General features: G+C 52.3%; 1 protein-coding gene across 1 annotated transcript in view; it reads left to right on the top strand.

Moving 5' to 3' along the window:
• Hmcn2 (hemicentin 2) overlaps window positions 1–14778 on the top strand; it is a 173908-nt gene that overhangs the window by 140715 nt on the left and 18415 nt on the right. The window contains exons 79-86 of the mRNA XM_017796457.1: window positions 174–281; window positions 563–697; window positions 1046–1180; window positions 2512–2702; window positions 3551–3764; window positions 5616–5750; window positions 6689–6879; window positions 9484–9565. Coding sequence (XP_017651946.1) covers window positions 174–281; window positions 563–697; window positions 1046–1180; window positions 2512–2702; window positions 3551–3764; window positions 5616–5750; window positions 6689–6879; window positions 9484–9565 — 1191 coding nt within the window. The remainder of the gene's footprint in view (window positions 1–173; window positions 282–562; window positions 698–1045; window positions 1181–2511; window positions 2703–3550; window positions 3765–5615; window positions 5751–6688; window positions 6880–9483; window positions 9566–14778) is intronic.

Here is a 14778-nt window from a genome sequence, read left to right as displayed (position 1 = left end):
GGGGAGCACAGAAGGCTCGCAACCCATGTCCCATACCCTCTGCTCCTCACAAGGTTTAAGATGGACAAAGGAGGCGATCTGAGGGGATGTGGATGGGGCACTGACACCACCATCAGTGGGGACTCCTGTCCTGGATCCCCTCACCCTCTACTATGCCTGGATCCCACCCACAGGCGCCCTGGAGATTGAGCAGGCTCTTCCCATCCACTCCGGCCGCTACACCTGCACAGCCCGCAATTCTGCCGGCATGGCCCGTAAGCATGTGGTCCTCACAGTACAAGGTAAGGGTCCCAGCTGGACCACCTGAGGCCCTGGAGTAAGGGGAGCAGGTGGAGCTGAAGACAGAAGGACTGGGAGCCTAGAGGAGGCCTCAGCCCCAGGTGCCTCCAGTCTACCTGGGCTTAATCCCTAGCTTGGAATCTCTGAGAGAGAATTGGCTCCCTGCAGCCTTGTCGCTAGTCTGAGGTTTTGGAAACCCCTCTCTCCAGTGCTTCAAGGCATCCTAGTTGGAGGGACTGGTACTGGAGGGGTCTCTAAGGATCCCTATCCCCTATGCCCTCAGCCTCTCCTGTGGTGAAGCCGCTGCCCAGCACGGTTCAAGCTGTGGCATCAGAGGAGCTGCTGTTGCCCTGCGAGGCTTCTGGCGTCCCTCAGCCAACTGTCACCTGGCGGAAGGAGGGCCTCAGCATCCCTACAGGTGAGACCGCAGAGTGGCCAGTCGGAAGGGGATGGAAGATGTCCTTACAAAATCCTGGGGTCCTCCTTCCTGCCCAGGAGACCCCTATACCTGGGAGAGATCCCACAAGCCCTGCCTGGCCCAGAGGCACATCCCTACCCTCCACCCTGACGTCGCCCTCCTGCCCTCCTTTCTGAGATCCTACCTGGACACCCAGTGGTCAAGTGGGAGGTCCAGGAGCCTGTCCTGTTTCTCCTGGTCACTCTGCAACCTCAGCAACTCAGCCACTTTATCTCAAGCCCCACCCTGTCCCTCCAGGGGTCCCCCTGCCCCAGCCGTTGGCCCCAATTTTAACTCTTTCTTATCCAGGAGCACGTACTCAGGTCCTCCCCAGTGGTCAGCTGTGGATCACTCACACCAACCCTGAAGACGCTGGGAACTACTTCTGCATCGCCCAGAACAGAGTGGGCAGCGCTATGGCAAAGACCAGGCTGGTGGTACAAGGTGGGCTCAGGTGGGGCCACGGGGGATATGATGGCCCAGGGCTTTGAGGCTTGCGTGAGCTTCTCTCTTCACAGTCCACTCCAGCCCAAATGTCCACCCCTGCCTCTTCCCTACACAACACTGCAGATGTTTCTAGAAGGAACTAGGGAATCATCTCCCTCCTCTTGTTTACAGTCTGGCTCCACTCTTCCAAGAGTGGCTTCTCTGGCCACTCTTGGGACACCAGCCTGGCCTTTCTTTCATCATGACTTGTCAACAGTAGCCATTCCCACTGCCCAGACATGCAGTTCCAAGTGCCACTTCCTTCGCTTGTGGCTTGTTGTCTGCCAGATGTCTGCTCAGGGTGCTGAGAGTGTCCAGTGGGGCTCGGGGTGCTCTGACTTCATGGCTCTGATAGGGTGTCCGGGTGGCCATGGATCTGCAGGACTGGGCCTGGGCTTTGCAGTGAACCCAGAGTGGCTCCTCGCTCCGTGCCTCTCCCTGAACTCACTTGTCCTTCCCTGTGGTTTGAGTATGGGTGCTGGTCTCCAGATGTGATTCTTTTTTAAAAAAAAATATTTTATTATTTTTATTTGATGTGTATGAGTGTAGTGCCTGCATGTCTGTAAGTGCACCTGTGTCCTACAATGCCAGTGGAGGTCAGAAGAGGGCGTTGGATCCCCTGGACCTGGACGGTTGTTAGCTACCATGTGGGTGCTGGGAATCAAACCTGGGTCCTCTGCAAGAGCTGCCAGTACTCTTAACCGCTGAACCATCTCTCCAGCCCCTCTTCCCCGTGATCATCTGGTCCCAGATGATCCTCTTCCCACATACCCTAGGAATCACCAAGGCCATGGCTCTCTCATGACCTGCCCAATCTTGCCTTGTTCCGTGATGCCCCTTTACACACCAGTGTTCACACTGGTGTTTTCCGCTTGTGACTGTTGATGTAACTGTCAGGAACGCATCTGATTCTAAATGCATCTGCCTGTGGCCTTCATCTGTCCCCAGCACAGTTCTCAGAGGAGGAAGGCATACAGGCTTCTCTGCCCAAAGTCCCTGAGACTTCTGCACACAGGAATCTGCCCTCCCCATCACAGAGCTTGAAGTCATTGTGTGTGTCTGCATGTGTGTGTGCATACATACCTAGGCACACAGACACAGTAGGTCACCCTCAGACGATGTCATCAAACACAGAATCCAGCTCATTCTGACCACAATGAATGACCTATGGCTAGGCAGTTGGTGGGGACAGTTGATAGGGGACTGAGGGGTCGGCAAGGTCCTGGCACAGGGCAGCCCACCCCACCACAGCTCAACCTAGTTCCAAATAGGCCTCCATCTCCTCATAGTGCCACCTGTGATTGAGAATGGCCTCCCAGACCTGTCTATCACCGAGGGCTCCCACGCCCTCCTGCCCTGCAAAGCCAAGGGCAGCCCCGAGCCCGCCATCACCTGGGAGAAGGACGGCCAGCCTGTGTCCGGAACTGAGGGCAAGTTCACCCTGCAGCCTTCTGGAGAGTTGCTGGTGAAGAACTCTGAGGTGAGGCCTAGTCAAGGAGCAGAGGAAAATGGTGAGACAGACCCCAGGTTTGGCAGATACCTGCTGAGCACCCCTGTCTGCCAGGCTTGGCCCTGAGCCCTGCAGGGCCCTGGGGAGGGCAGCTGCCATCCCACCCGCAGTTGACAATCCAAGGCTCAGGACAACACTTTAATGTCCCAAGTTAGCCTCTGTCAGCAGTCAGAATCCAGGTTTGAACCTGAACCTCCATGGCCACCTCCCAGGGACACATGGTGACAACCTTGTGTCCCCAAAGTACAGTTAACCATTTTCAAACAACCTTGACATCGAATGTCTTCGAAGGTCCCGAGGAGGTGTCGAGCCAGGGCTGTGGGTGTTGGAGCCCTTGCCTCTCAGCATTCAGAGTTCTGTTATTACCAAAGGAGGGATCCTCCTGGCCACACAGCTGTGTGGTGACATGCACCTGCAAGGGTCATGAGGGCCTCAGACTCTGTCCCACCAGCCCTCTCCCCTCAGAGCCTCCTTGGGGTTTCTCTGTGAAGGGTCTGAAGGTAGGAGCCACCTCTGAGATGATTCGAATGTTGGTGGACTGGTACAGGCCAGTTCTGAGTACAGTTTCCAGTACACAGAAGACGCTCAGGACACAGGGCTGGGTCCCATGGTTCCAATCTTGTGATCAGAGCTTGATGATGAGCAAGGATACTCCAGCCTAGCTAAGGGAGGCTGGATTGTTGGCCGGCTGTGGGACCTGGGAAAAGTCACTCACTTCTCTGGTTTAGAAGCTCCTCTGTGGACAGCAGGTCCCTGGAGGCATTCTGGTTCAGGCCAGCGGCAGGGGCAATGGCCATGCTGATGCCTTCTGCCCACAGAGCCAGGACGCTGGTACCTACACCTGTACCGCAGAGAATGCTGTGGGCCGAGCCCGCCGCCGCGTGCACCTCACCATCCTGACGCTGCCTGTCCTCACCACCCTGCCTGGGGACCGCAGCCTGCGCCTTGGGGATAGGCTATGGCTTCGCTGTGCAGCTCGGGGCAGCCCAACACCCCGCATTGGCTGGACTATCAATGACCAGCTCGTCACAGGTCTGGGTCCCCTGGAGGTTGGAGGTGTTAAGGGCCCTGGGTGGTAGAGGAGGAGGAGGAAGGCAGGTTGGGAGAGACCGGACTATGCAGGGAACCAAGGAGACCCTTCCTGTGACACGTGACAAACCATGTTGCTGGCAAGAAGCTGCTGTGTAGCAGGCACAGGCCCAGAAACTTCAGGTCAGGAGGGGAGGCCCGTCTTCCTGCCCTGAGCCGCTGCTCCCACGGAGGGTGACTCTGTCCTTCCATCCGTGACCCAGGTGACATTGAGGGAAGGCACAGTACACAGTAGGTGATCAATAAATGCCTGCTGCATTGATAAATAGCGCATTCCCTCCACTGCCTACTGTAGAATGTGTTAAACACCTTGGGACGCCTGCAGCCAAGGCCCCGCTGGACCCTGCCCCTTGCAGGGGAGCTGAGGCGGATGTCTCAGTGGCTTTGTGGGTGACATGGAGGAATGCAGGGGCTCCAAGGACAGGATGACAACCCAGAAGTTGCACTTGGCAACTCAAATAAATGCCCCCTCGATGGCAATGCCTGTCCCATTCCTGTCCTAGAGAAACAGCATCTGCAGATGATGCCTACCTGCAGGGCTGAGGATATGGCTTAGTAGGTAAAGTGCTTGCTGTGCAAGCACGAGGACCTGAGTTCAAATCCCCAGCACCCATGTGAAAAACTGGAGATGATAGTGTGTGCCTATAAGCCTGACACTGGGAAAGAAGAGACAGACTTATCCCCAGACCTCGATGGCCAATCAGCGAGCTCCAAGTTCAGTGAGAGACACCACTTCAAAATGGAAGGTGAAAGCTGGGTGTGGTGGCCCACACCTTTAATCCCAGCACTCAAGAGGCAGAGGCAGGCAGATCTCTGTGAGATCAGGGTCAGCCTAGTCTACATAGCAAGTTACAGGCCAGCTGGGGCCATGAGGAGACTCTGTCTCAAAAAACAAACAAAAATAAGGTGGAGTGATTGAGGAAGTACTCACACACAAAAGCACACACACCTCGCCTTTAATCCCAGCACTCGGGAGGCGGATCTCTGAGTTCAAGGCCAGCCTGGTCTACATAGTGAGTTCCAGGACAGCTGGGGCCAGAGGGAGTTCCTGTCTCAAAAAGACCAAAAACAAACAAACAAACAAACAAAAAACCCAACCCCCCACCCAAAAAACAACCAAAAACAAATGCACGCGCGCGCACATGCACGCGCGCGCACACACACACACACACACACACACACACACACACATACACATGCATTTAAAAAGAACAAACCAGGGGCTGGAAGGATGGCTTAGTGGTTAAGAATACTTCCTAATCTTCCAAAGGACCCAAGTTCAAATCCCAGTACCTACATCCGTTGGTCACTCTGCGGGAATGTGCGCGTGCACACACACACACACACACACACACACACACACGAGTGAACCATCTTTATAGGACTCACAGCAATGTTTCTGTGAGTTCTTTTCATTTTGTCCATTTTGGTTTTTTGAGAAGAGGTTTTATGTAGACCAGGCTGGCCTTGAACTCCTGAACCTCCCCGCCTTCCCTCCCAAGTACAGAAATTACAGGCCTATACCTACTTGTCTGACTCCTTATGTTAATAGATTCCCAAAGACCTACCCGTGACCCTCACCAAGCTCACAGAATAGGCATGTTCTCTGGCCACGTCCTCTGTGGCTTGTGGCCCCCACTAAAAGACCTGACTTGGTCAGCCTGCCACCTATGAAGAAGGGACCATCCCATCCCTGTGAAGCACCTGCCAGAGACACAGGCCACAGTGGAGTGCCCAAGGAAGGGGCCCCTATTTCTCAACTAAGAGTCCTGGACATCTCTTTCTCTGCCACAGAGGGTGTGTCTGAACAGGATGGGGGCAGCACACTGCAGCGGGCAGCTGTCGCCAGAGAGGACGGAGGGACCTACGTGTGCTGGGCTGAAAACAGAGTGGGCCGTGTGCAGGCTGTCAGTTTCGTCCATGTGAAGGGTAGGGCAGGAGTCCATGGGACCTTTCTCCCCAGACCTTTTCATAACCTGTCTATTGCTTGTCCAAGAAACCAGCCATTGCCCTGTACATTTTGGGACCCCTAGGGGACTTCATAAACTGCTACAGCCCAGGTTCCGCTGTGGACTCCCTAAATGCATCCCTCTGGGGTGGGGCCTAGGAAAGTGTATGTTTTACACTCCCCTAATAATCCCACCTGAAGCTGGACAGTATCAAGGAAGAGGGAAGTCATGGGGGGCAAGGTACCCTGGCAAAGAAGTGCCCAGTGTTTCCAGCCCCCCACCTGTCCCCTTCGGCATGGGTGGCAACCCTCAGAGATACTGCGGCTTTTGTTCAGCTTTGGGATGAGTAGGGCTTGATGGAGGCAAAAAGCATCCCAGAGAACCAGGACACAGCTGCAACTTTGGGTAGATTCAACCTTGGGACCCCAGGAAGCTTGGAAACTGGTACTGGGTAACAAGAAGTTGAGTCAGGAGAGTCACGTGAACCTCTTAATGTTGCTATGTCCAGTAGCTGTCCCAGCATCCCTGTTTACTATAGTTCTTTCCAAAGTGCCTGACAGGTGATCTGCAGCTGGTATAATCTATCTGTGAGAACCAGTACTGCTGACACACATACCACCACATTCCTTCCTGTGTCTGTCTCAGACATCACTAATCAATCACAGCACAATTCCCATTCAGCTACAAATCCTGCACAGTTTCTGATAGGCACTGCCAGTCTATGGATATGACCCATGACACAGAAGCTGTTTGCCCTCCCCTCCCCCAGCGCATCGACTATGCAGAGCCATACTAGGCCACCAAAGCTTTTGTAGGCCCCAGGAATTGGGGGACTGGGCAGTGTTTAGGGATGGGTAGATAGAAGGTTGAGCTTCAGGGGAGCCTCCCTCCTGGTCCCTCCTTTGATGTGTCCCACAGAGGCTCCAGTCCTGCAAGGGGAGGCCTTCTCTTACCTGGTGGAACCTGTAGGGGGCAGCATCCGGCTAGACTGTGTAGTCCGTGGAGACCCAGCACCAGACATCCACTGGACCAAAGACGGCCTTCCGCTGCCAATCAGCCGCCTCCACCTCCGGCTGCAGAACGGCTCACTGACCATCCTCAGGACCGAGGCAAGGCGGTCTTTGCTTTTTCTGACTGTTTAGGGGATCTTTAAGTCGGCACCGCCCTCCACAGTCTATAAAGCGCTTCCTGCCTACTCCTCAGGTTTCTTCCCACCCCCACTGCCTTGGCCTCATCCCACCCACTGAACAGGGCTGATTGTTATTTCTGCCTCGTAGGTTAATAGTGGGGAATCATCAATAGAGGGAACCTGTGCCTGGTATTTAAGAGTGGCTTGTGGGAAAATCCCCCTTGTTACTATCATTAATACCGTCAGGATAGTTAGGTCACCATGGCACCACCACTGTATGAATGAAGACACTGACGGTCAGAGGGGATCCATGATGCATGTGGGAAGCCAGACCCTGCCCCTCTCTCCTGACTCCTGCTCCCTGGGGTTCCCAAAGGCCTGGGCAGGAGAAGGGGGGCAGCGTCCCCCCTTTATCTTCAACCCAAGTTCCAATAATTAATGATGCCAAAATTCACAGGTCAGTCCCAACACCAGATCATTGTAGGCTTTGGACCTGCCCACTGGGGAGCTGTGTGTGGACAGTGATAAAACAAACCTAGTAACCACAGTAGCTGTAGAAATGGCCACTGATGCCAGGTCCTGGCTGCAGGCAGCCACCCCCCTCTCCCAGCGCCAGGGTCATGAGGTTTAACACACACAGCTGTCCTCTTGATGCTTACAATGATCCTATTTCTCAATCTTAGAGACTGAGAAACTGAGGCTCCAGAGACAGGGTAACATCATGGAGTGAGGCTCTATCCCATGTAGACCTGGCCTCCCCATCTCCACCCTCAGCTCTGGTCATGCAGACCCCTGGGAGCCACCTACTAGACAGCTATAGTCTCCACAACACGCTGTCCTGGCTCCATCCCCTGACAGGTCCATGTGACATCAGACATGCTGGCACAGGCCTGTAATCCCAGGACTGGGGAAGCTGAGATAGGAGGAATTCAGTGTCCAGGGCAGCCTCAGCAACATAATGAATTTGAGGCTAGCCTGGATTATGTACTCAAACTCTGACTCAAAAAAAGAGGGGGGGGGGGGCTACAAGATGGCTTAGTGGGTAAGGGAGTCTGCTACCAAGCCTGAGGACCTGAGTTTGATCCCTAGGTCCCACACAGAGAGAGCCAGCTCCTGCAAATTGTCCTCTGACCTCTACATGTGCACTATGGCTTGTACACACACAAAATAAATAATTAAAATAAAATTTTAAAAGGATTTCTTTTTTAAAAAAACAAAGAATGTGAGGCAGTCTCCCTGTGTCCCATCACAGACCTGGGGTCATGGACATGACACCCTTGACCACTGGAGCTACTAGCAGTGCTCGGACCCTGTGCCCTCTGGATGACGCAGGCTGCCCCCTAGCGTGATATACACCCCAAGATGTCCTCCAGCTCTGAATGCACTAGCGAGGGCACTGAGGAGATGGCTCAATCAGTAAAGTGCTTGTCAGCAAACACAAAGATCTGAGTTTGAGCCCCAGGATCCACATTGAAAAAGCTGGACCTGGCAGCGTGCATAATCCCAGCCCTGGGGAAGTATAGAGAGGTTAGAAAGGATCCTGGAGACTTGCTGGCCAACCTAGCTTAATTACTGCATTCCAGACAAGCAAGAGAGAGAGAGAGAGAGACAGAGACAGAGACAGAGACAGAGACAGAGAGAGAGAGAGGCCTTGTCTAGAAAAACAGGGTGGATAGGAACTGAGTAACAAAGTTGATCTCTGGCCTACACACACACACACACACACACACAAACCTACACACACACACACACAGACACACACACACACAAACCTACACAGACACACAGACACACAGACACACAGACACACACACAAACCTACACACACACACACAAACCTACACACATACACACACACATACACACACACCACACACACACACAAACCTACACACACACAGACACACAGACACACAGACACACACACAAACCTACACACACACACACAAACCCACACACATACACACACATACACACACACACCACACACACACACACACACACAAACCTACACACACAGAGACACACAGACACACACACACAAACCTACACATATACACACACATAGACACACACACACCACACACACACACACCACACACACACACACCACACACACACCACACACACACACACACACGTTCTAGACTTGGGGCCAATAAGATGGCTCAGTGGGTAAAGGTACTTTCCACCAAGCCTGACAGTTCTATCCCTAGGACTCACAATAGGAAAGAATACTTCCTGCAAATTGTCCTAGGACCTCCACATGTACACGTCATACCCCCAACAATAAATAAATGAGTATTAAAAATAAATTGAATTTTAGAAATGTGCTAGGCAGGATCTCCCAGACGTCTCCCAGGGAACCCCAAATCTTGACTAAGTTAAGGTGCAGCTGTAGCAGTTTGATGGCAGTGTTTGGAAGATGTGCATCCGAATCGTGCTTTGCAAGACTCCTGCCTTCCTGTCCACTTCATACTCTTTCCTGGCTAGATAAGGCTTGGTATAGTCACCCCTCTGCTCAGCAGTCCCCTGCCCCCCTGGTCTTCTCCTGAACACCTGCACTCTCTCATGCCACCTGCAGATGGATGACGCGGGACAGTACCAGTGCCTGGCCAGGAACGAGATGGGCGCCGTGAAGAAAGTGGTGGTGCTGGTCCTTCAGAGTGAGTCTTGGCCTCTGTCCCCGGCAGCAGGGGGTGCAGGTGACATGGGCACTCAAGACCGGCTGTGACTGGGTGCGATCATTTGTGCAGAAGTCATGACTGAAGTCCTATGAAGCATTTCTCAAATGCAGAGTGCAATCCACAGTCAGGCTAAGGAGTTATTAGAGGCCGGGCGTGGTGACACACACCCTGAGTCCCAGAACTCAGGAGGAAGAGGCAGGCAGATCTCTACGAGTCCAAGGCCAGCCTGGTCTACATAGTGAGTTTCAGGCCAGCCAGGATTACATAGTGAGACCCTGTCTCAACAAAACACCAAGAAAAAAGTTATAGTTATGAAAGACTCAAAGTACCGTTGAGGTCAAAGTGACAGCTTTTGCATTTGCCAAGTGGTTCAAAGATTGCGTAATGCTGTCTGAGCCTCAGAAAACTGGCCAACGAGTCTCAGCAAGGATTCTGTAGAAAATATTGTGCATGTCTGTGATATATATGTGGGAGGTGGGTCCACCCGTCCATTCCTAAGTATGTGGGGGTCAGAAGCTGATATTGAATATCTTCTATAAATCTTATTTTTTTTAATTAATTTATTTATAGACAGGGTCTCACTATGTTACCTTGGCTGATCTGGAACTCAGGCTGTGCAGCCCAAGCTGGCCTTGAACTCACAAATATCTGCCTGCTTCTGCCTGCCTAGTGCTGGGACTAAGTGTGTGCCCATGCCCAGCTCCACCTTGGTTTTGGAGACAGGGTCTCTCCCTGAACCTGGAGCTCCCCAGTTTGACTAAATTGGCCAGTGAACCCCTAGACCCTCCTGTTTCTGGGTCCTCAGCACTGCGGTTACAGTCTTGTGTTGCCACACCCAGCTTTTATGTGGATGCTGAGGACTGAACTCAGGTCTTCATGTTTGCACAGTAAGCACTTTACCCGCTAAGCCATCTCCTCAGTCCTACAGAAAATACTGTAGTGAAAGTGAGCACAGGTATAGATGTCCAGCACAACGAAATGTCATAATGGGAACCCAACCAGCAGTATCAGCTCCTGGGTGCTCCCCACATGGCCCTCCTAGTCTGTGCTCCTCACCCCAGTAATCACTGCCCTAAATTTTGCCTGTTTTTTCAAGATTGTGTGTGTGTGTGTGTGTATGTACATGGGCATGCAGTGCCCTCAGAGGCAGAAGAGTCTGATCCTCCTAGAACCAGAGCCACAGGCAGTTGTGAACCACCCAATGTGGGTGCTGGGAACTGAATGCAGGTCCTCTACAAGAACAGCCAGTGCTTTTAACTATTTAGCCATCATTCCAGTCCCAGCCTGTTTTTTTTTTTTTTCCGGTCTTTTTGAGACAGTATCTCCCTGTAGCCCCAGCTGTCCTGGAACTCACTGTGTAGACCAGGCTGGCCTTGAACTCACAGAGATCTGCCTGCCTTTGCCTCCTGAGTGCTGGGATTAAAGGCGTGTGCCACCACGCCTGGCCCTGTTTCTATTAACAAAAAGAACCACAGTTCTATTAAGGTATAATTCATATAGCTCAGAGTGGTAAAATAAACCTGTAATCCTAGCACTTGGGAGGCTGAGGCAGGAGGATTACTGAGAGTTCATGGGCAACCTGGGCTACATAGTGAGTTCTAGGCCAACCATGGCTACAGGGTGAGACTGCCTAAAAAATACTAATAATTTTTAAAGCGTGTAGCAGAGCTGTTGTTAGTAAAGTGATAGAGTTGTACAAACACTGCCACAAACCATTCTTAACAAATTTCCATCACTCCAGAAACTTCTATGACCCCTCTACAGCCAATCCTGCTCCTACCTCAGCCCCAGACCAACCAGTGACCTGCTTTCTGACTTTAGCTGTTCCTCTTCTGGAGATATGAATGGGATCCCGTTCAATCTTCGTTTTGGCTTCTTTGAGTTATGTGTTTTTGAGTCATCTGTGTTCTAGCATCTGCCAATAACTCATTCCTCTTTATAGCTGTATGGTATTCCACTCTAAGGGTAGAAGATGCTTTGTTTACCCACTTACCAGTTGCTGGCTATTGAATATTTCTAATTTGGGGGCACTGTGAGCATTGTGTTGCATGTGAGGGTTTCGGTCGTGTGTCCCCTGGGGTAGATTCTCTGACTGACAAAGTGAGTGTGCCTCTCTTATTACAGCTGTTTTTCTCTTCTTGAAGCATGCCCCAATTCACAAAGCCCCTCCCCAAGTTTGGAAAAGCAGCACAACAGGGCTGTGGGTAAACGTGCGTGGCTGCCAAGCCTGACCTGACCCCCTGAGGTCCATCCCTGGGACCCACACGGTAGAAGGAGAGCCTGACCTGACCACTTGGGGTTCATCCCTGGGACCCACACGGTAGAAGGAGAGCCTGACCTGACCACCTGGGGTCCATCCCTGGGACCCACACGGTAGAAGGAGAGCCTGACCTGACCCCCTGAGGTCCATCCCTGGGACCCACACGGTAGAAGGAGAGAACTGACACCCACAAGTCAGTTCTCTGACCTCTACACATGCTCTGTAGCAGGATGTGCACACAGACACAGACACAGACACACACACAGACACACACACACACACACACACACACACACACACACACACACACACTACAGTATCTGGGTTTTTACGTGGGTTCTGGGATCCAAACTCAGATGGTCAGGCTTGTGCAGCAAGCACTTTAACCTGCTGAACTGTCTCTTCAACCCACACCTGGATTTTGTATCTTGATCTTGTGCCTTGATAGCTTGGTTTTTAGTTCTGGTGAATTTTGGGTGGATTCCTGGGGATTTTCTGCACGTGGGATCTTGTGTGTGTGATGTATGAGCAGGGCCCACTCAGCCTCTTCCTTTCCCATATACACGCCCTCTGTAGACTTTTACTCCTGGCTCAGATCAGCCACCCAAGCATACGCCGAGGTAAAATAGTAAGTGTGACCCTCCGCCCCAGCCCGCCCGGGTCCAGTTCGAGTGGAGAACATCAGTGTCTCACGTGTGCGAGGACACTGGTGGGTTTGTGGAAGCCAGCTGTCCTGCTGAGTGATTCCCTCCTAGCCTGAGTTTGTTGGAAGTTTGTCATGGAGGGGGTGGGCCCTGGTAACAGACAAGGTGCACGCACCCCATACCTGCTAAGGACAGCCAGAAGCTCCAGCCGTCAGAAGACATTGGGAAAAATTGAAGGATGGAGAAAGGAACAGACTGTAGTGCCCAGAGCCTAAGAGTGGCTGGCATGAATTCCCTCTGACTTCCTAGGCAGAGCTGAGAAGCTAGCATGTGGGAACACAGCTGGGCTCCCACATAAAACAGTGAGAGGGGCTGGAGAGACGGCTCAGCGGTTAAGAACACTGGTTGTTCTTGCAGAAGACCCGGTTGGAATCCCAGCACCCACATGGCAGCTAATAGCTGTCTGTGACTCCAGTTCCAGGGGATCTGACAGCCTCTTCTGTCCTCCGCAGGCAATGCATGACACGGGTGCCCTTTCCTACATGCAGGCATAACACTCATACACATAAAATAAAAATAACAAAGCTGGGCATGGTGGCGCACGCCTTAAAAAAAAAAAAACAACAGTGATAGGAAACCAAACAGAAGCCCTCCAGCCAGAGGACAAAGAAAAGGATGGCAGGCCTGGCAAGATGGCCTTGTGGGTAAAGGTGCTGGCTGCCGAGACTCATGACCTGAGTTTGATCCCTGGAACCCACATGGTAGAAAGAGAGAACCAACTCCCACAAGCTGTCCTCTGACCTCCACGTGAACGTTGTGGTGCACGTACATGCACACACAATAAATAAAAATAATAAATAGATAAATAGAAATTTAATTTACAAAGAAAAGGACAAGGGCTGGAGAGATGCTCAGCAGTTAAGAGCACTTGTTGTTCTTGCAGAGGCCCAGGTTCAGTTCCCAGCACCCACATGGCAGCTCGCAGCCACCTATAAGACCAGTTCCAGGAAACCTGACACACTCTTCTGGTCCCCTCAAGCACTGTATACACATACACGCAGGCAAAACACTCATACCTGTAAAAAATATAAATAAGTAATACGAAAAAAAAGAGCAGCTATGCAAGAGGGAAAAGAGTGGCCACTTAACTCCAAGCACCACGAAAAACACTGTGCCCCGCCCTACCCAGGCATAGAGCGCAGCCCCATACCTCTACCCATGCCTCGAACTGGGTGGACCAGCTTTCCTCACGGAGGTCAGGCCTCAGAACGGGACAGAACTGCACCCCCTCATGAGGGAGCCCTCCCCCGACACCATCAGTGGGAGGCCCTGGGCTGCAGGCAATGCCAAGTCCCTCACCCCATTCTGTTGTGTGAGCCGAGGCTGAGGAGGAGCAGGCCCGGCAGCGATGGACTCGCACATCTTTGGCCGGTGGAGGAGGAAGGTTGACCTGAGGCCTGGTCTGGCACAGTGCCGTTCCTGACATTCGGTTCCAGCCTCAGTGGAAACTCCTTGGCCCAACCAAGATCCAGGGAACTGTCAACCTGGATGAGGAAGGACAGGCAGACCACACCAGAAAGTTCACACAGAGGTGTGACTCACCAGCCAAGGATCTGAAAGTCGCCATCACAGAAAATGCTTTGGCCAGAAACTGTGGTCATGATGGAAGCCACAAGAAAGAAGAAAATCTCAGCCACGTGTGGCTGGTGCAGGTTAAAGGTCAGCTGCTCCTGGCCTTCCCCAGCTTGCAGCAGAACCCATCTCCCACCTCGGTCGGGTCGGGAATGTAGGAAAGTCAGTCAGCCCAGGCCTCCTTCACGCCCTCCTTTCCGTCATTAAATTTCTGGAAAGTTCTCTGGTCTCCTCAGCCAGGCTACAGCCCTAGGCTACTGGAGATTTTGTCTGACAGTTTTCAGCCTGTGGGTATTTTATCCTCCACTGAAAGGCTCGGAGAAGGGAGGCCACTGACTCTCACAGCTGACCTGTGGGAAGGGCAGGATGGTTCTGGGTAAGAAGGCCATGACTGCCCCTGTTCCTATCCAAAGTTCTAGAAGCTTTCATGGACAGATGGGTTTTGAGGTGTTGTGTGCCTTTGGTTGGCCCTGAAACCATTTATGCCAATTCTATTGGTTTTATGCTTATTGTAAGGGAAAAGGTTGGGGATTGCTTTGCTCAGTCATAGCTAGATACAAGTCTGCTTTCTTTCTTTCTCTCTCCTTTCTTTCTTTCTTTCTTTCTTTCTTTCTTTCTTTCTTTCTTTCTTTCTTTCTTTCTTTCTTTTCTTTCTT

Source organism: Nannospalax galili, unplaced genomic scaffold (genome assembly GCF_000622305.1).
Source record: "Nannospalax galili isolate Female #2095 unplaced genomic scaffold, S.galili_v1.0 scaffold290, whole genome shotgun sequence".
NCBI classification, from domain to species: Eukaryota; Metazoa; Chordata; class Mammalia; order Rodentia; family Spalacidae; genus Nannospalax; species Nannospalax galili.
This window is presented reverse-complemented; position numbering and strand designations above follow the sequence as displayed.